The sequence below is a fragment of the Salvelinus fontinalis genome, chromosome 18, assembly GCF_029448725.1.
Source record: "Salvelinus fontinalis isolate EN_2023a chromosome 18, ASM2944872v1, whole genome shotgun sequence".
In the NCBI taxonomy this organism is placed as follows: domain Eukaryota; kingdom Metazoa; phylum Chordata; class Actinopteri; order Salmoniformes; family Salmonidae; genus Salvelinus; species Salvelinus fontinalis.
Window position 1 is genome coordinate 40,515,806 of NC_074682.1, and position 18,195 is coordinate 40,534,000.

General features: G+C 44.0%; 1 protein-coding gene across 1 annotated transcript; it reads left to right on the forward strand.

Annotated features, from left to right (window-relative positions):
• The first annotated feature begins 15,841 nt into the window (after positions 1 to 15,841).
• Positions 15,842 to 17,950, forward strand: LOC129815508 (vasopressin V2 receptor-like). Its single transcript, XM_055869397.1, has 2 exons — positions 15,842 to 16,755; positions 16,911 to 17,950. Exon 1 carries the CDS (start codon positions 15,891 to 15,893, stop codon positions 16,569 to 16,571), a length of 681 nt encoding a protein of 226 aa, XP_055725372.1. The 5' UTR covers positions 15,842 to 15,890; the 3' UTR covers positions 16,572 to 16,755; positions 16,911 to 17,950.
• Positions 17,951 to 18,195: the final 245 nt, after the last annotated feature.

Sequence of the window (18,195 nt, forward strand, 5' to 3'; positions counted from 1 at the left end):
CTCTCTAGTTTCTAAAATCGTTTGAATTATATCTGTGAGTAAAACAGAACTCCTTTTGCAGCAAACTTCCTGACAGGAAGTGGAAAATCTGAAATCGATGCTCTGTTCTAGGGCCTGCCTATTAATGTCCTTGATATTTATTAGTATAGATGCACTTCATACGTCTTCCACTAGATGTCGACAGGCAATGAGAGAAGAAATGGAGTGAATAACTTGATCTGGGGTCGAATAAAAGCTCTCGGCATGACGTGTCACCAGTTTCCTGTTTTCTGGAGAGCGCGTGAAGGGACCTGGTTTGCCTTCTGATAAGCTGTCGTTATGGACGACTAATATCTCCTGCTTTGATTTTATTTGATACATGTGACAATATCATCGTAAAGTATGTTTTTTCAATATAGTTTTATTAGATTATTGAAATTTGTTCAGGAAGGAGAGCTTCGCGCTACTTTGCTAGTGTTCCGTGCTAATTGACTGGAGAAGAGGACATTCTAAATCCAAACAACGATTGTTCCCGACAAAGGACCCCTTGTACAACATTCTGATGAAAGATCATCAAAAGTAGGACCCATTTTATGATGCTATTTCATATATCTGTCGAACATGTTGTACTAGTCGTTTTGTCGCCCAGATTTTGGGTACTCTCTCGCTATACCTAAGCTGGATGTCGTAATGAAGTTATTTTTAGAATTCTAACACGGCGACTGTATTAAGAACTAGTGTATCTATCATTTCCTATACAACATGTATTTTCTAGTAACGTTTATGAATAGTTATTTGGTCAGAATAGTTGGAGTGTCATAAAAATATCTGCACATTCTGGGAAAAGATGCTACGTTAGCACAATGTATAACCACTGATTTCAGCTCTAAATATGCACATTTTCGAACAAAACATAAGTGTATGTATAACCTGATGTTATAGGACTGTCATCTGATGAAGGTTTATGAAGGTTAGTGAAAATTAATATCTTTTGCTGGTTTATTCCCTATCGCTAACGTGCCTATTGCTATCGCTAACGTGCCTTGATGAATGAATGCGGTAGTGTGGTAGGCTATTGTAGTAAGCTAATATAATGCTATATTGTATTTTCGCTGTAAAACACTTAAAAAATCTGAAATATTGGCTGGATTCACAAGATGTTTGTCTTTAATTTGCTGTACACCATCGATTTTTCAGAAATGTTTTATGATGAGTATTTAGGTATTTGACGTTGGTGTCTGTAATTACTCTGGCTGCTTCGGTTCTATTTCTGACGGTAGCTGTGATGGTAGCTGCAATGTAAAACTGATTTATACCTCAAATATGCAAATTTTTCAAACAAAACATAGATTTTTTGTATAACATGTTATAAGACTGTCATCTGATGAAGTTGTTTCTTGGTTAGTTTGGTTGGTCCTTGGTTAGTTAGGTTGGCTTTGTGCATGCTACCTGTGCTGTGAAAAATGTCTGTCCTTTTTTGTATTTGGTGGTGAGCTGGTGGTGTTTTCGCTGTAAAACATTTTAAAAATCGGACATGTTGGCTGGATTCACAAGATGTGTATATTTCATTTGCTGTATTGGACTTGTTAATGTGTGAAAGTTAAATATTTCTAAAAAATATCTTTTGAATTTCGCGCTCTGCCTTTTCAGTGGAATGTGGGAGGAGTTCCGCTAGCGGAACGCTGGTGCCAGACAGGATATATATATATATATGACTCTGAGCTGAATAATTATATTACTATCCATGCCATATTCATGAAGTGTCTCAGAGTAGGAGTGCTGATCTAGGATCAAATCAAATCAAAATTGAATCAAATGTTATTGGTCACATACACATGGTTAGCAGATGTTATTGCGAGTGTAACAAAATGCGTATGCTTCTAGATCCGACAGTGCAGCAGTATCTAACAGGTAATATCTAACAATTCCACAACAAACCGTAATATCTAACAAATTCCACAACAAAATCTAATACACACAATCTAATAAAGGAATGGGATAAGAATATATAAGTATAAAATATATGGATGATCAGTAACAGAGCAGCTAAGATGCAATAGATAGTAAAGAATAGATAGTGAAGGATACAGTATTCATGTAGTTTTGCCTTTGAGATCATAATGAATAAGATTAAAAGGACGGCGGGACCTGATCCTAGATCAGCACTCCTACTCTGAGACACTTGATTAATTTGGCCCCTGTCCTTATGCCTCCTTGGGTTGCTGCCTGTCCTCTAGGAGGCACTGTTCCACACACTGGGTGATGTGGCTCAGGTCGTTCAGCACGCTGGGAAGGTCCTCAAGCTACTCATGAAGACACCAGGCTCCATGAGAAGAAGACTGAAGAAGAAGGAAGAGAGATTACTGGAAACTATCTAGGTTTCCCCTTTTATCTGTGGATTAATTGTCGGAGTAGAGAACACACTATTTTGTGTGACTCAAAATGGGTCCAAATTCTACAAAGATCCAGAAAAAAGGACTTTGAGCATTTCAGGTAAAATAACAACCCAATTTTTATTTCCCAGGACAAAGTAGCTAGCAACAGCAAGCTAGCTAGCTAAATGGCCATGAATATTTCATGTGTTTCGACCTGTCCCCAAATTAATACAAACAATTCCAGTTCACAAAACTTTGACGAATGTAACAGTTCCCAGTTCGTCCTTTACCCAGCTTGAAACAACATAATATATGGGTCAGCCAAAGCAACCTCACTCATACAGGTCCAAAATCATCTCTCATAGGATTCTCAGGGCAAACATAGGAAATCTCTACCACCACACCTGCCACCACAGGTAGGCCTTAATCCTGGTGGGGCTCAATTTCAGAGGAATCATTACTGCCTGACTGACTCCATCTCATGATTCTCAAGAGAGCCAGCAGACCCATGGGATCCAACATCCTAAGGATCAAATCAAATCAGAACTTTATTTGTCACGTGCGCCGAATACAACATGTATAAACCTTACCATGAAATACTTACTTACAAGCCCTTAAAACTTCTTATGGCTGGGATCCCGTTAACAGGATCGATATGACAACAGCCAGTGAAAGTGCAGGGCGCCAAATTCAAAACAACAGAAATCTCATAATTAAAATTCCTCAGACATACAAGTATTTTACACCATTTTAAAGATAAACTTGTTGTTAATCCCACCATAGTGTCCGATTTCAAAAAGGCTTTATGACGAAAGCACAACATATCAACAACAAAAAAAACACAGCCATTTTTTCCAGCCAAAGAGTGGAGTCACAAAAAGCAGAAATAGAGATAAAATGAATCACTAACCTTTGATGATCTTCATCAGATGACACTCATGGGACTTCATGTTACACAATACATGTATGTTTTGTTCAATAATGTCACGCCCTGGCCTTAGTTATCTTTGTTTTCTGTATTATTTTAGTTAGGTCAGGGTGTGACAGGGGGGATGTTTGTGTGTATTTGTCTCGTCTTGGGTGGTTGTATTGTATAGGGGGTTTTGTTGAGTGTATGGGGTTGTGTTCAGTATAGATGTTTAGGAAAGTCTATGGTTGCCTGGTTTGGTTCTCAATCAGAGACAGCTGTTTATTGTTGTCTCTGATTGGGAGCCATATTTAAGGCTATTGTGGGTAATTGTCTATGTGATGTTGCATGTTTGCACTCAGTATTATAGCGGTCACGTTCGTTTTGTTATTGTGTGTTAAGTGTTCTTTGTTATTAAAAAGAAGAATGTATTTCTCTCACGCTGCGCCTTGGTCCACTCCTTTAAACGGCCGTGACAGAATTACCCACCATACCAGGACCAAGCAGCGTGGTAAACGGCAGGAGAAGCAGCAGCAGCAGCAGGAGAGGCTGCACTATTTGGAGGAATGGACATGGGAGGACGAATTAGACGGCAAAGGACCCTTGGCAGAGCCAGGGGAATATCGCCGCCTCAAAGAAGAGCTGGAGGCAGCGAAGGCAGAGAGGCGCTATTATGAGGCGCTGGCACGGCAGAGCGGCTGGAGGCCCGAGAGGCAGCCCCAAAAATGTATTGGGGGGGGGGCACACGGGGAGTGTGGCAGAGTCAGGAGTCAGACCTGAGCCAACTCCCCCTGCTTCCCGTAAGGAGCCGGTCAGGGTGGAATTGGAGGTGAGCGACGCAGAGACAGTGAAGGAGTTAATGGGGAAATTGGAGGAAAGAGTTATGAGGGAGGTGCTGGTTTGGTGCATGAGGCACGACATGCGCCCGACTGAACGTGTCGGGGAGTTGATGTCACCGGGGACAGCTCTCCATACTCGTCCTGAGGTGCGTGCTAGCCGTATGGTTAAGACTGTGCCAGCCTCACGCACCAGGCCTCCTGTGCGCCTCCCTAGCCCTGCACGTCCTCTGCCAACTCGGCGCTACAGCTCTCCCAGCCGTGCTTCCAGTGGAGAGAGGGGGAGTCGTACCGGGCAGGCACCGTGTTATGCGGTGGAGCTCACGGTGTTCCCGGTGCGTGTGCTTAGCCCGGTGCGCAACATCCCAGCTCCCCACATCTTCCGGGCTAGGGTGAAGATCCAGCCAGGGCGGATGGTGCCAGCCCTGCTCTCAAGATCTCCAGTGCCCCCTGCACCAGGCTGTCTCTCCGTCTCATCACTACAGAGTCTCCCGCCTGGCCGGCGCTGCCAGAGCCCCAGCCCCTCAGTCCAGAGGCGCCAGAGCCAACCTGTTCAGCGCTGCCAGAGCCTTCCTCCTCTCCAGCGCTGCCGGAGTCTCCCGCCTGTCCGGCGCTGCCAGAGCTTCAGCCCCTCAGTCCAGAGGCGCCAGAGCCAATCTGCCCAGAGCTGTCTGAGCTGTCTGCCTGCCCAGTGCCGCCTGCACTGTCCGTCTGCCCAGAGCCGCCTGCGCTATCCGTCTGCCCAGAGCCGTCAGAGCTGCCCGTCTGCCCAGAGCCGTCAGAGCTGCCCGTCTGTCCCGAGCCGTCAGAGCTGCCCGTCTGTCCCAAGCCGCCAGAGCCGCCCGCCAGCCAGGAGCAGCCAGAGCCGCCCGCCAGCCAGGAGCAGCCAGAGCCGCCCGCCAGCCAGGAGCAGCCAGAGCCGCCAGCCAGCCAGGAGCAGCCAGAGCCGCCAGCCAGCCATGACCTGCCAGAGCCGCCAGCCAGCCATGACCTGCCAGAGCCGCCAGCCAGCCATGACCTGCCAGAGCCGCCAGCAAGCCATGACCTGCCAGAGCCGCCAGCCAGCCAGGATCTGCCAGAGCCACCAAAGCGGGTATTAACTATGGTGGAGTGGGGGCCACGTCCCGCACCTGAGCCGCCGCCGTAGGAAGGCCCACCCGGACCCTCCCCTTCTGTGTCAGGTTTTGTGGCCGGAGTCCGCACCTTTGGGGGGGGGGGGGGGGGGGGGGGGGGTACTGTCACGCCCTGGCCTTAGTTATCTTTGTTTTCTGTATTATTTTAGTTAGGTCAGGGTGTGACAGGGGGGATGTTTGTGTGTATTTGTCTCGTCTTGGGTGGTTGTATTGTATAGGGGGTTTTGTTGAGTGTATGGGGTTGTGTTCAGTATAGATGTTTAAGAAAGTCTATGGTTGCCTGGTTTGGTTCTCAGTCAGAGACAGCTGTTTATTGTTGTCTCTGATTGGGAGCCATATTTAAGGCAGCCATAGGCATTAGGCTTATGTGGGTAATTGTCTATGTGATGTTGCATGTTTGCACTCAGTATTATAGCGGTCACGTTCGTTTTGTTATTGTGTGTTAAGTGTTCTTCGTTATTAAAAAGAAGAATGTATTTCTCTCACGCTGCGCCTTGGTTCACTCCTTTAAACGGCCGTGACAGATAAAGTTAATATTTATATCCAAAAATCTCAGTTTACATTGGCGCGTTATGTTCAGTAATGTTTTGCCTCCAAAACATCCGGTGATTTTGCAGAGAGCCACATCAATTTACAGAAATACTCATAATAAACATTGATAAAAGATACAAGTATTAAACATGGAACTTTAGATAAACCTCTCCTTAATGCAACCGCTGTGTCAGATTCCAAAACAACTTCACGGAAAAAGCACACCATGCTATAATCTGAGTACAGCACTCAGAGCCCAAACAAGCCATGAAGATATCCGCCATGTTGTGGAGTCAACAGATGTCAGAATAGTATTATAAATATTCACTTATCTTTGATGATCTTCATCAGAATGCACTCCCAGGAATCCCAGTTGCCCAAGAAATGTTTGATTTGTTCCATAAAGTCCATCATTTATGTCCAAATACCTCCTTTTTGTTCGCGAGTTCAGTTCACAATCAGTTCACAATCAGTTCACAATCCAAACTCACGATGCCCAAATCACACCCTGACCAAACAAAAATAGAAACATAAAAAGCTCTCTACGGTCAGGGCGTGACAGTACCCCCCCCCCCCCCAACCCCAAAAGGTGCGGACTCCGGCCGCAAAACCAGAACCTATAGAGGAGTGTCTGGGTTTGGCATTTCACCGCGGTGGCGGATCTGGTGCGGGACGTAGACCCCGCTCCACCTCTGGCTTGGCCCACTTAGGTGGCGCCTCTAGAGCGGGGACCCTCGTAGCGGGCCCCGGACTAGGGACTGGGGACCCTCGTTGTGGGGGCCGGACTGGGGAGTCTCTGGAGGCTCCGGACTGAAGGGCGCCTCTGGAAGCTCCGGACTGAAGGGCGCCTCTGGAAGCTCCGGACTGAAGGGGGCCTCTGGAAGCTCCGGACTGAAGGGCGCCTCTGGAAGCTCCGGACTGAAGGGCGCCGCTGGATGCTCCGGACTGAAGGGCGCCGCTGGGGGCTCCGGGCTGGAGGCCGTCTCTGGGGGCTCCGGGCTGGAGGCCGTCTCTGGGGGCTCCGGGCTGGAGGCCGTCTCTGGGGGCTCCGGGCTGGAGGCCGTCTTTGGGGGCTCTGGGCTGGAGGCCGTCTCTGGGGGCTCCGGGCTGGAGACCCCTGTTGGAGGCTTCGTGCCATGTCTCACCCCTGGAGGCTTCTTGCCTTTGATCATCACTGGAGGCTTCTTGCCATGGATCATCACTGGAGGCTTCGTGCCATGGATCATCACTGGAGGCTTTGTGCCATGGATCATCACTGGAGGCTTCGTGCCATGGATCACCACTGGAGGCTTCGTGCCATGGATCATCACTGGAGGCTTCTTGCCATGGATCATCACTGGAGTGGAGAGACACACAGGAGGCCTGGCTCTGGGAGCAGGCACAGGACTCACCAGGCTGGGGAGACATGCAGGAGGATTAGTTCTTAGCACAGGCACAGGACTCACCAGGCTAGGGAGACATGCAGGAGGCCTTGTCCTTGGCCGAGGCACCGGATACACTGGTCCGTGGAGGCACACTGGTGGTCTCAAGCTAAGAGCCTGCACAGCCCGTCCTGGCTGGATGATGACTTTGGCCCTGCACGTGCGGGGCGCAGGCACAGGACGCACTGGGCTGTGCAGACGCACTGGAGATACAGTGCGCAGAGCCGGCGCAGGATATCCTGGGCCGTAGAGACGTACTGGAGGTCTGGAGAGCAGGGCTGGCACAATCCTCTCTGGCTGGATGCTCACCCTAGCCCGGCAGATGCGAGGAGCTGGAATATAGCGCACCGGGCTATGAGTGCACACTGGGGACACCGTGCGCATCACCCCATAGCACTGGGCCTGACCAGTCACATGCTCGCCACAATAAGCACGGGGAGTTGGCTCAGGTCTCCAACCTGACACTGCCACAATCCCCATGTGCCCCCCCCCCCCCCCAAAAAAAACAAATTCTGGGGCTGCCTCTCGTGCACGCCTCTTGAGCCAACTCCTCGTAGCGTCGCCGCTCCGCCTTAGCTGCTTCCAGCTCCTCTTCAGGACGGCAATATTCTCCCGTCTGTGCCCAGGGTCCCTTGCCGTCCAGGATTTCCTCCCATGTCCAACTCTCCAAAAGACGCAGCTCCCTCTTACCACGCTGCTTGGTCTTTTGGTGGTGGGTAGTTCTGTCACGGCCGTCAAAGAGAGGAGACCAAGGCGCAGCGTGGGATGCGTACATACTAATTTATTTAAAGAACGAACACTAAACAAACTAACAAAATAACAAATGAACCGTGAAGCTATACAAAAATGAGTGCTGACAGGCAACAACACATAGACAACTACCCACACAGACAGGTGGGAAAAGGCAACCTAAGTATGGTTCTCAATCAGAGACAACAATAGACAGCTGCCTCTGATTGAGAACCACACCCGGCCAAACACACAGAAATACAAATCATAGAAAAAAGAACATAGAATGCCCACCCAAATCCCACCCTGACCAAACCAAAATAGAGACAAAAAAATCTCTCTACCGTCAGGGTGTGACATTAGTAAAATGTTTATCATAATAAACAATTCCCTCTGGGCAAGTCTCGAGAATATATCTAAGGATAACCACACAAAATGTTGTGAATGTAGATGCTTCTGAAGCTGAGGAAAATTAATTGGCATTCGACTTTCGGGAAATGGCAGTTAAAGACAAGTATACTTCCTTTTGAGTATCAAACGTCAAACACCTATTTCAATTTAGACCCAATCACCATCTCTTCAAAGTAAATAACTACAGTACATATAGTTGAGAATGTTACATTCTCTATGAAATGGGCTTTTAAATGTGTAATTCTGTGTAGTGAGCTTTGAAATTAAATTATCATCCATTTATAAAAATTGCGGTTTAGCATTAATTGTCACAAATCTTTCCCTGGAGGCAGGTCTGCAGAATGGTCATGCCTCACTAGCTGGCACAGCCAAAAAGTAATAAAAACGTATTTTAAACCTAACCCTAACCTTAACCACACTAATAACCCTAATGCCTAACCCTAACCTTAAATTAAGTCCAACAAGCACATTTTTGTTTTCATAAATGTTTACGATATAGATCATTTTGAATTTGCAGCTGCCCTATCTAGCGGAAATCACCCCGTTCTGCCTCCAGGGCAAGATTTGTAATAATAAACGTCAACCTGCTTAAAATTCTGTACTTTTTGAAAATACTAACAGTAGAGGACCAAAATACCAACAAATCAAAAAATGTAAAGGTAGATGCAAAAAATGTATTTCAACCTGTGGTGCCTGGCCTTAAAAATGTTTAAACTGTTTCTGTTTCAAGTAAAATTGTAATGCAAAAGTGTGATTCTTGTAAAGTTGTTTTCTAAATGTGCAGCATTTTATTTTTACCCTAGAGTGGAATGTTTGAAATGGTGGCAAAAAGGTATTACTCTATTTATGTTTAATCACAGAAAAGACAGTGCAGATGGATGCAAATAAAATGGTTATCTCGCCAAGCCGGCCGGCTCTCAGCTGTCTCTATGCTGTAGCAATAGAGGCTGGGGACGAGGTTAATAAAATGGTGGTAGTACAATTACCCTCTTTAGAAGTGAAGGGAGTTTGTTGGCATTGCTCTGATATTATTGTTGCGATTTTGTTCCTATTTTTGTAGTGAACATGGTTTGACATTTGTCTGTCATTACAAGCACGACATCAAACCATACGTCTTCCGGCAGCACGTTGCAGTGCCTGGTGTTCTTTTGCACCACAAAAAGCACTGTATATTAACATGCTTTTGAGTTACCTAGGTAGTCTACACCTTTTCTTATCAGGCATACAGACATACACCCAGTCATATACTCTACACCAGGGATGGGCAATTTTGATGAGGGAGGGGGCCACCAAAAATCTGAACTTGACCTTGTGTATTCTTCTATTCTAACTTGCAACAGTAGCTTGAGACCTCAAACTAAATTCCCAAAATTGTATACAAAGGGGGTCATGTTGTCACGTTCCTGACCTGTTTTCTGTTAGTTTTTGTATGTGTTAGTTGGTCAGGACGTGAGTTTGGGTGGGCAGTCTATGTTTTCTGTTTCTATGTTGGTTTTGGGTGACCTGATATGGCTCTCAATTAGAGGCAGGTGTTTTTCATTTCCTCTGATTGAGAGTCATATTAAGGTAGGTGTGTTCACACTGTTTGTTTGTGGGTGATTGTCTTCCGTGTCTGTGCACCACATGGGACTGTTTTCGGTTTGTTTTGTACATCGTTCTTTTGTGTAGTCTATTTTCCCTGTTCGTGAGTTCTTCGTGTTATTTGCAAGTTCGTATTGTTCAGGTCTGTCTATACATTCGTTTTGTTATTTTGTAGTTTATTCAAGTATAGTTCGTGTCATTGTTTCGTCGTGTCTAATAAATCATTATGTCTACATACCTTGCTGCGCATTGGTCTTCAGATCCCTCTCTCCTCTCCTCGTCCGAGGAGGAGGAAGAATATGACAACTGTTACACATGTTTTATTGTCCCATGCACAACAGTCAGTTTAACTTGCATGCTTTACCCAACAGTGCAGTAATCAATATCAAATTAGGACAATAAAAGGCCACTCTAAATTGTGCCGTTTTGTCACACAACACAATGCCACAGATGTCTCAAGTTTTGAGGGAGCGTGCAATTGGCATGCTGACTGCAAGAATGTCCACCTGAGGCCCATTGTCTTGCCATTCATCCATCCGCTGCCATTACCTCATGTTTCAGCATGATACGGAACTGACAAAGTCAAAATCTGTCATTCTGCCCCTGAACAAGGCAGTTAACCCACTGTTCCCTAGGCCGTCATTGAATATAAGAATTTGTTCTTAACTGACTTGCCTAGTTAACCTGTCTAGCCCCGGGGTGCCGCTAGCGGCACTCCTCCCACATTCCACTGAAAAGGCAGAGCGCGAAATTCCCCCCAAATTTTTTTTTTCAATATTTAACTTTCACACATTAACAAGTCCAATACAGCTAATGAAAGACACAGATCGTGTGAATCCAGCCAACATGTCCGATTTTTAAAATGTTTTACAGGGAAGACACAATATGTAAATCTATTAGCTAAACACCTTAGCAAAAGACACCATCTTTTCTTTGTCCACCAACACCAGTAGCTATCACCAATTCGGCTAAACTAAGATATTGATAGCCACTAACCAAGAAAAAACCTCATCAGATGACAGTCTGATAACATATTTATGGTATAGGATAGGTTTTGTTAGAAAAATGTGCATATTTCAGGTAGATATCATAGTTTACAATTGCACCCACCGTCACAAATCGACTAGAATAAATACATAGAGCAACGTGTATTACCTAATTACTAATCATCAAACATTTCGTAAAAATACACAGCATACACTAATCGAAAGACACAGATCCTGTGAATACAGACAATATTTCAGATTTTCTAAGTGTCTTACAGCGAAAACACAATAAATCGTTATATTAGCATACCACATGTGCAAACATTACCAGAGCATTGATTCTAGCCAAAGAGAGCGATAACATAAACATCGCCAAAATATATTAATTTTTTCACTAACCTTCTCAGAATTCTTCAGATGACACTCCTGTAACATCATATTACAACATACATATACAGTTTGTTCGAAAATGTGCATATTTAGCCACCAAAATCATGGTTAGACAATGACAAAAGTTGCCCAGCTGGTCAGACAATGTCGTGCGCCATATTAGACAGTGATCTAGTCGTATACATAAATACTCATAAACGTGACTAAAAAATATAGGGTGGACAGCGATTGATAGACAATTTAATTCTTAATACAATCGCTGATTTACATTTTTTAAATTATCCTTACTTTTCAATACAGTTTGCGCCAAGCGAAGCTACGTCTAACAAAATGGCGTCATAAGCGATTAACATTTTTCGACAGAAACACGATTTATCATAATAAATTGTTCTTACTTTGAGCTGTTCTTCCATCCGAATCTTGGGCAAAGAATCCTTTCTTGGGTCTAATCGTCTTTTGGTCGAAAGCTGTCCTCTTGCCATGTGGAAATGCCCACTGCGTTCGGCATGAACTAGAAACGTGCCCAGAGATTCAAAGTGTCTCAGAAATAAATGTCCCAAAATCGCACTAAACGGATATAAATTGCTATAAAACGGTTTAAATTAACTACCTGATGATGTCTTTAACACCTATTACAAGTAAAAACATGACCGGAGAAATATTACTGGCTACACTAATGCTTGGAAAAAGAGCAGGTCGGTGTCCACCGCGCGTTCGGCGCAGCTGGAAAAGAGTTACTACCTACACGTTGATCTGATTTATAGAGGCTGTGATTGCGCAATCGACTCCATTCAAATCGTCATCACGTAAAGACATCCAGGGGAAGACGTAAGCAGTGTTAGTATCCTCATAGCATTCACAGCGACCTTTAAACTGACTCCAGATCAGGGGCCAAGATGTGTGAAATCTGACTCCATGTCAGGGAAATTGCTGTAGAATGAGTTCTGTTCCACTCAGAAACAAAATTTCAACGGCTATAGAAACTAGAGACTGTTTTCTATCCAATAATAATAATAATATGCATATTGTACGAGCAAGAATTGAGTAGGAAGCCGTTTAAAAATTACACGATTTCCAGAAAAAGTGACAACAGCACCACCTATCTTAAATAAAGGTAAAATAAAAAATAAATAAAAAAGATTGGGAATTTAGCCAGGACACCGGGGTTAACACCACATCCAAAAGACTGGTTTTCTGATCCACACCTCTACTTTTTTTAAGGTACAGTACCTGTGATCAACAGATGCATATCTGTATTCCCAGTTATGTGAAATCCATAGATTAGGGCCTAATTTATTTATTTCAATTGACTGATTTCCTTATATGAACTGTAACTCAGTAAAATCTTTGAAATTGTTGCATATTGCATTTATATTGTTGTTCAGTATGTAATAAAGAAAATATGAGAAATAAGAAATAAGTATTTTATTGTATTCCCTATACTAACTGTATACATAGGCTTATTACACTATTCAGCTGCCCCCACTCACCAAAACCTCAAAATATTCAAAAGATGTGGGTCTCTCTCTCTCTCTCTCCCTCTCTCGTGTATAGTCAACCGAATAGACTGACTTCAAAGGTATGTCTCTCTGATCAGTCCTTTTGAATGATTTTTACACAATGCACAAAACACAGATGTGTTAGCATTCTAAGAAAGTATTGAGTGTTTATCTCCAATTGGGGTTAGACTCCCAGTATTGAGGTCACTCACTCTCTGTTGACAATATGGGTCCTCTGATCTCACCTTCTCCACATCTCTCCCCATGGAAGACACACAGTCGGGATATCCAAAAGCCTGTGTGAGCTGTGTCCCAGGAGAGGAGAGGCTGTGTCGAATTGAACTTGCCCTTGCCTCCCCTTTAGTGGGTAAACCCAATGATGTATGTCTTACAAGACCAGAGGAGCACCCGTAACTCCCAAGGATTCTGAGCAGCGAGTCAGAGGGAGGGGAGGACAAGCTGGGCACAGAGGCTGAGCTGATCACCAAATCTTATAATATCAGTCAGATTCACAGATCATAAGGAACCTATCATCACAACATATTTACAATGGGCATGTGAGAGTAATTAGGGATATAATTATCCTGATTTTTCATTTGTTCCACATGAACACTAGCGTGTGATATAGTTGTGATAGTCACCTCCAGAAGGAGGGACCCAAAGGGCAACAGTGTCAGAGTAATTTCTCCACAGAAAACATATTTAACCAGCTGAAGTCAACTGTCTGTCTGGAATCAACACTGACTGTTTCAGGACATCTGGGGGTTGTTAGGAACACTAATGGTGTTCTGCTACATTGGCACATCTCCATGCCCTGTGATGGGACTGATTGTTTGTGTCTGTCTGGATAGGCCAATATAGGGAGGATGAGACTATAGGTCATAGGGTATTTGGGTAGATTGTCATTAGATGAGTGCATTTATTGTCAGTATTGATCCATTTTGTGTTTGTGAAATTATGACAACTCATTATATCAATGTAAATACAAAGCATTTGTCACAGGCGGGGTCTGAACTGTGGTCTCCCATGGGAGAAACCGATGTCTTGATCGTTACGTGTCTGGTGATATCCAATTGTGCACTCAAAGAAATATAATAGCATTCATTTTTAAGCAATGCCACCGACCATCAGACTTTGGCTTTAGAATTATAATAATTGTATCAAGTTTTGTTTTTTGAAAGTGTCAATTTGTATTACTGAAACCTACTTATTTGAGGAACATTTCATTTTGGAGTTTGGGGTTAGGGTTGCAGGAACACTCAGATCTGTGTAAGTTGGGATGTTCTCATTCTCCCAGGAAGCTGATACATAGGCTAAAGACCTGAATTATTATGTAGAAGCATGGAGCTCTTTATGGAAAGGGAAACTGAATTCCAGGCTGAGACAACTTCCAAAGACTGGGTGCTTAGGCCTATACCTAGTGCAGTCCAATGTAAACATCTGTTAGCCTAATACAGTACAGACAACCTACTGTAGCAGCCTAAAAATTATTTGAATTCTAATGACACATCCATCCTTTACACACACACACACACACACACACACACACACACACACACACACACACACACACACACACACACACACACACACACACACACACACACACACACACACACACACACACCAGCACTCAGAACATACACACCACACACAGTCAACTATTGTCACGTTCCTGACCTGTTTTCCTTGTTTTTGTATGTGTTTAGTTGGTCAGGGCGTGAGTTGGGGTGGGCATTCTATGTTATGTGTTTCTATGTTGGGTTAAATGTGTTGCCTGATATGGTTCTCAATTAGAGGCAGGTGTTTGACGTTTCCTCTGATTGAGAACCATATTAAGGTAGGCTGTTCTCACTGTTTGTTTGTGGGTGATTGTTCCTGTGGTATGTTGCACCACACGGGACTGTTTCGTTTGTTCGTTCGTTCATTCATTCGTTCGTTCGTTCGTTCGTTTGGCTAGTCTTTCCTGTTCGTGCGTTCTTCGTGTCTATGTAAGTTCTCAAGTTCAGGTCTGTCTACGTCGTTTATTGTTTTGTAGTTTGTTTAAGAGTTTTTCGTGTTCGTCTTGTCTTTAATAAATATAAATTATGTCTGCATACAACGCTGCGTTTTGGTCCGACCCTTACTCCTTCTCCTCATCCGAGGAGGAGGAATTAGACAGCCGTTACAACTATGCTGTTCTATTAATGATTCCACTACCTACTTTATATTTGTAAATAGTGTAAATACAGTCCATTATTAGATGCATACTACCTCTTCTATTACTTCTACTACTTCTATTTTTTAAACTATTTTCGTTATTGTTTATTTATTAATGTAGGCCTACTGCATTGTTGAGGGAGCTATAGCACATAATCATTTCGCTGCACCTTTTATACCTGCTGTAAACTGTAGCTATGTGACAAATAGGTTTGACTTAGATTTAATTCGATGTTAGCTGACCGAACTGTAAATAAAAAACAAACGCGTTATGCTAAAAAATAAAACAATATTTACATTTAAAAAAATTATACAAGTGATCATATTTGAGACGTCTCGCTAGAGTGGAAAGGGCTCTCTAGTCATGAAAAGCGGCAGCCGCTGCACGCCCGAACTGTGGTGCTGAAACTCCACCCCACCCTCTCCCATGCGAATAATATAAAACCCAGAGAAACCACTGCAACACCTCATCAGTAGACTTATCCTGCGCACTTCAATCAAACGAATAATCAGTAAGTTGTCTTTGTTTAAGTTATAGGCCTACGTTTCTTTAGCCTATGGTCCTATTTTTTTTTTTATTATTGGATTTAAATCATTGAGCTATTTGGACATTTAGGCCATTTTGTTTTGACATAGATGTGATGATGTCAGTATTTGATAAGCATTTATTCATTGTAATTTCGAAGTTTAATTAGCCTAAACGCAACTTAACTTACTCACTCAGACTTGCTTTTTATTGTTATTTGAGAAGTTAAGATTAAGATCAGATATGGTAGGTAAATCAAAACAATAGTATAATAGCATATCAACGTTTCTCATTTAGTCAGTGTATGAATCTTTGTAATTGTTTCTCTGTAGAAGACCACTCGTGCGTAAAGTTGCTGGCCTCCTCTTCGCTCTCCATCAGTAAACCATGCACCCGTTAAACAGCAGTCTCGGTAACTTCAGTATGATGATGGAGGTTGAGGACACGCCCCGGGATGAGAAACTTGCCAAAGTAGAGATCGCGCTGCTCAGTGTTATCTTCGTAAGCGCCTCTATCCTGAACACCGGGCTATTACTGGTTCTGTGGAACCGGCGCAAACAGGTCTCCAGGATGCGTGTCTTCGTGTTCCATCTGTGCATAGCAGACCTGGTGGTTGCGTTTTTCCAGGTTTGCCCGCAGCTCATGTGGGAAATTACGGACAGGTTCATTGGACCAGACCTGGTGTGCCGCTTGGTGAAGTATCTGCAGGTAGTGGGCATGTTTGCGTCCACCTACATGATTGTGGTGATGACCATTGACCGCTACCAGGCTATATGCAACCCCATGGTCAAGTTTCAGAGGAGGCACGCGCGCTGGAACATCCCAGTGTGCGTCGCCTGGACGATCTCCCTCGTGTGCGGCCTGCCTCAGATTTTCATCTTCTCGAGGGTCCAGGTGGCGCCCGGGGTGTTCGACTGCTGGGCGGACTTCATCCAGCCCTGGGGCCTGAAGACCTACATCACTTGGACCACGCTGGTCATCTTTGTCTTACCCATTTTGACCGTGGTGGTGTGCCAGGTGCAAATATGTCGAGCCATCCAGGTCAACCTTTATCTAAAGACGCTTTAGGAGGGGGTAAGCGGGGTGGCCTTTCCACTGCCCTCCAGAACCAGCAGCGTGGCCGGGGTGTCCAAAGCACGAATCAAGACCGTGAAGATGACGGTGGTTATTGTGTTCGTCTACATCATCTGCTGGACTCCGTTCTTCATGGTCCAGCTTTGGTCTGTTTGGGACATGGACGCGCCGACGGAAAGTAAGAACACAAATATCAATCTTATTATAACTAAATAATAAAGTCAACAATATGACTGTTGATGTAGCCTAGTGCTTTATTGTTTACACGCCCTCTGATTTTGGGTAAACTAGTCTACCTGTGCGTAATTTCATCTTGTGTTATTGTCATTGCAGCGACAACGTTCACCATTCTGATGCTGTTGGCGAGTCTGAACAGCTGCACAAACCCCTGCATCTATCTGCTCTTCAGCGGCCAGCTGCCCAAGAAGCTGGAAACGGTGCTGTGCCGGAGTCCGTCCGAAGTGAAAGTCTCCATTAATGACGAGGCCGCGGTGGTCAGCTCGCTCTATGTGAGCTTCAAAAGCATTTCCGATTCCAAATAGAGCGCACGGTTTTCAAATCCCCTCGGTGTGTGGGGAAGCAAGTGACTAGAGGCACGCACAGTCAATCAGGTAACCAACGGCGAGTCAAGGGCAGCTCTAATGACGGGCTATTTCAATGCCATTTACTCCCTCGATATCATGGTCAAGATGTATCAAGTGATCTTGCGGGGACATTAAAGCACTCACTATAATGGAGCCAGAAATGGGTAGGATAATTGTGAGCGCACCGTAGGGTATTAACATGGATACCGTAGGGTGTCCATGTTAATAACACCTGCAAACTGTTTGACAAAATATTGTCTAGCAGGCATATAGAATGCATTTACTGCCTGTTATTATTGTTATATTTAATAAATATATTGTAAACGATCAAACTTTCATCATAAACAGTGGAGAAGCTGTTTAGTGCTATTATAATTTTTTATTTGATTTATTTAACCTTTATTTAACTAGGCAAGTCAGGCCAGGCAGAGACATGGTGAAATAATAATTTACAAAATAGAAGCTGTGTTTTCAATGAGACAGTCCAAGTTTGATGTAGTTTAACAAGACAGGCTGACAAGCCAACTTTAGAGAGATCAGACAGTCTTTTGGTAAACCTTAACTTTGTACATATAAAAAACGATTTATGAAAGTCTTCTGTAATGTTTATCTTCTATGTTGTAAACTGAGAAAGACACCAATGATTTTGTAATGCAAGAGATTATAAAATAAATTACCACATTTTTTGGGGTCAATAGCTAGGTTTTCATCCAACAGTTTTTCATGCGAATGAATATTAAACAATATGCTTTTGTTTTGTTGCACGATAAAAAAGACCTTGTACCGATAAATTGCCATGTACCGAATAAAAAAATACAAGTTAAATGGGATTCCATCACATTTTCAACTCTACAGTTGGTTTACTCACAAAAAAAGTACTTTATTTAGCAAGTGTGCCCACTGGTATTGGCACGTCATCAAGTTTGCAGACGACACTACAGTGGTAGGCTTGATTACCAACAACGACGAGACGGCCTACAGGGAGGTGGTGAGGGCCCCCTGTGGTGTCAGGAAAATAACCTCACACTCAATGT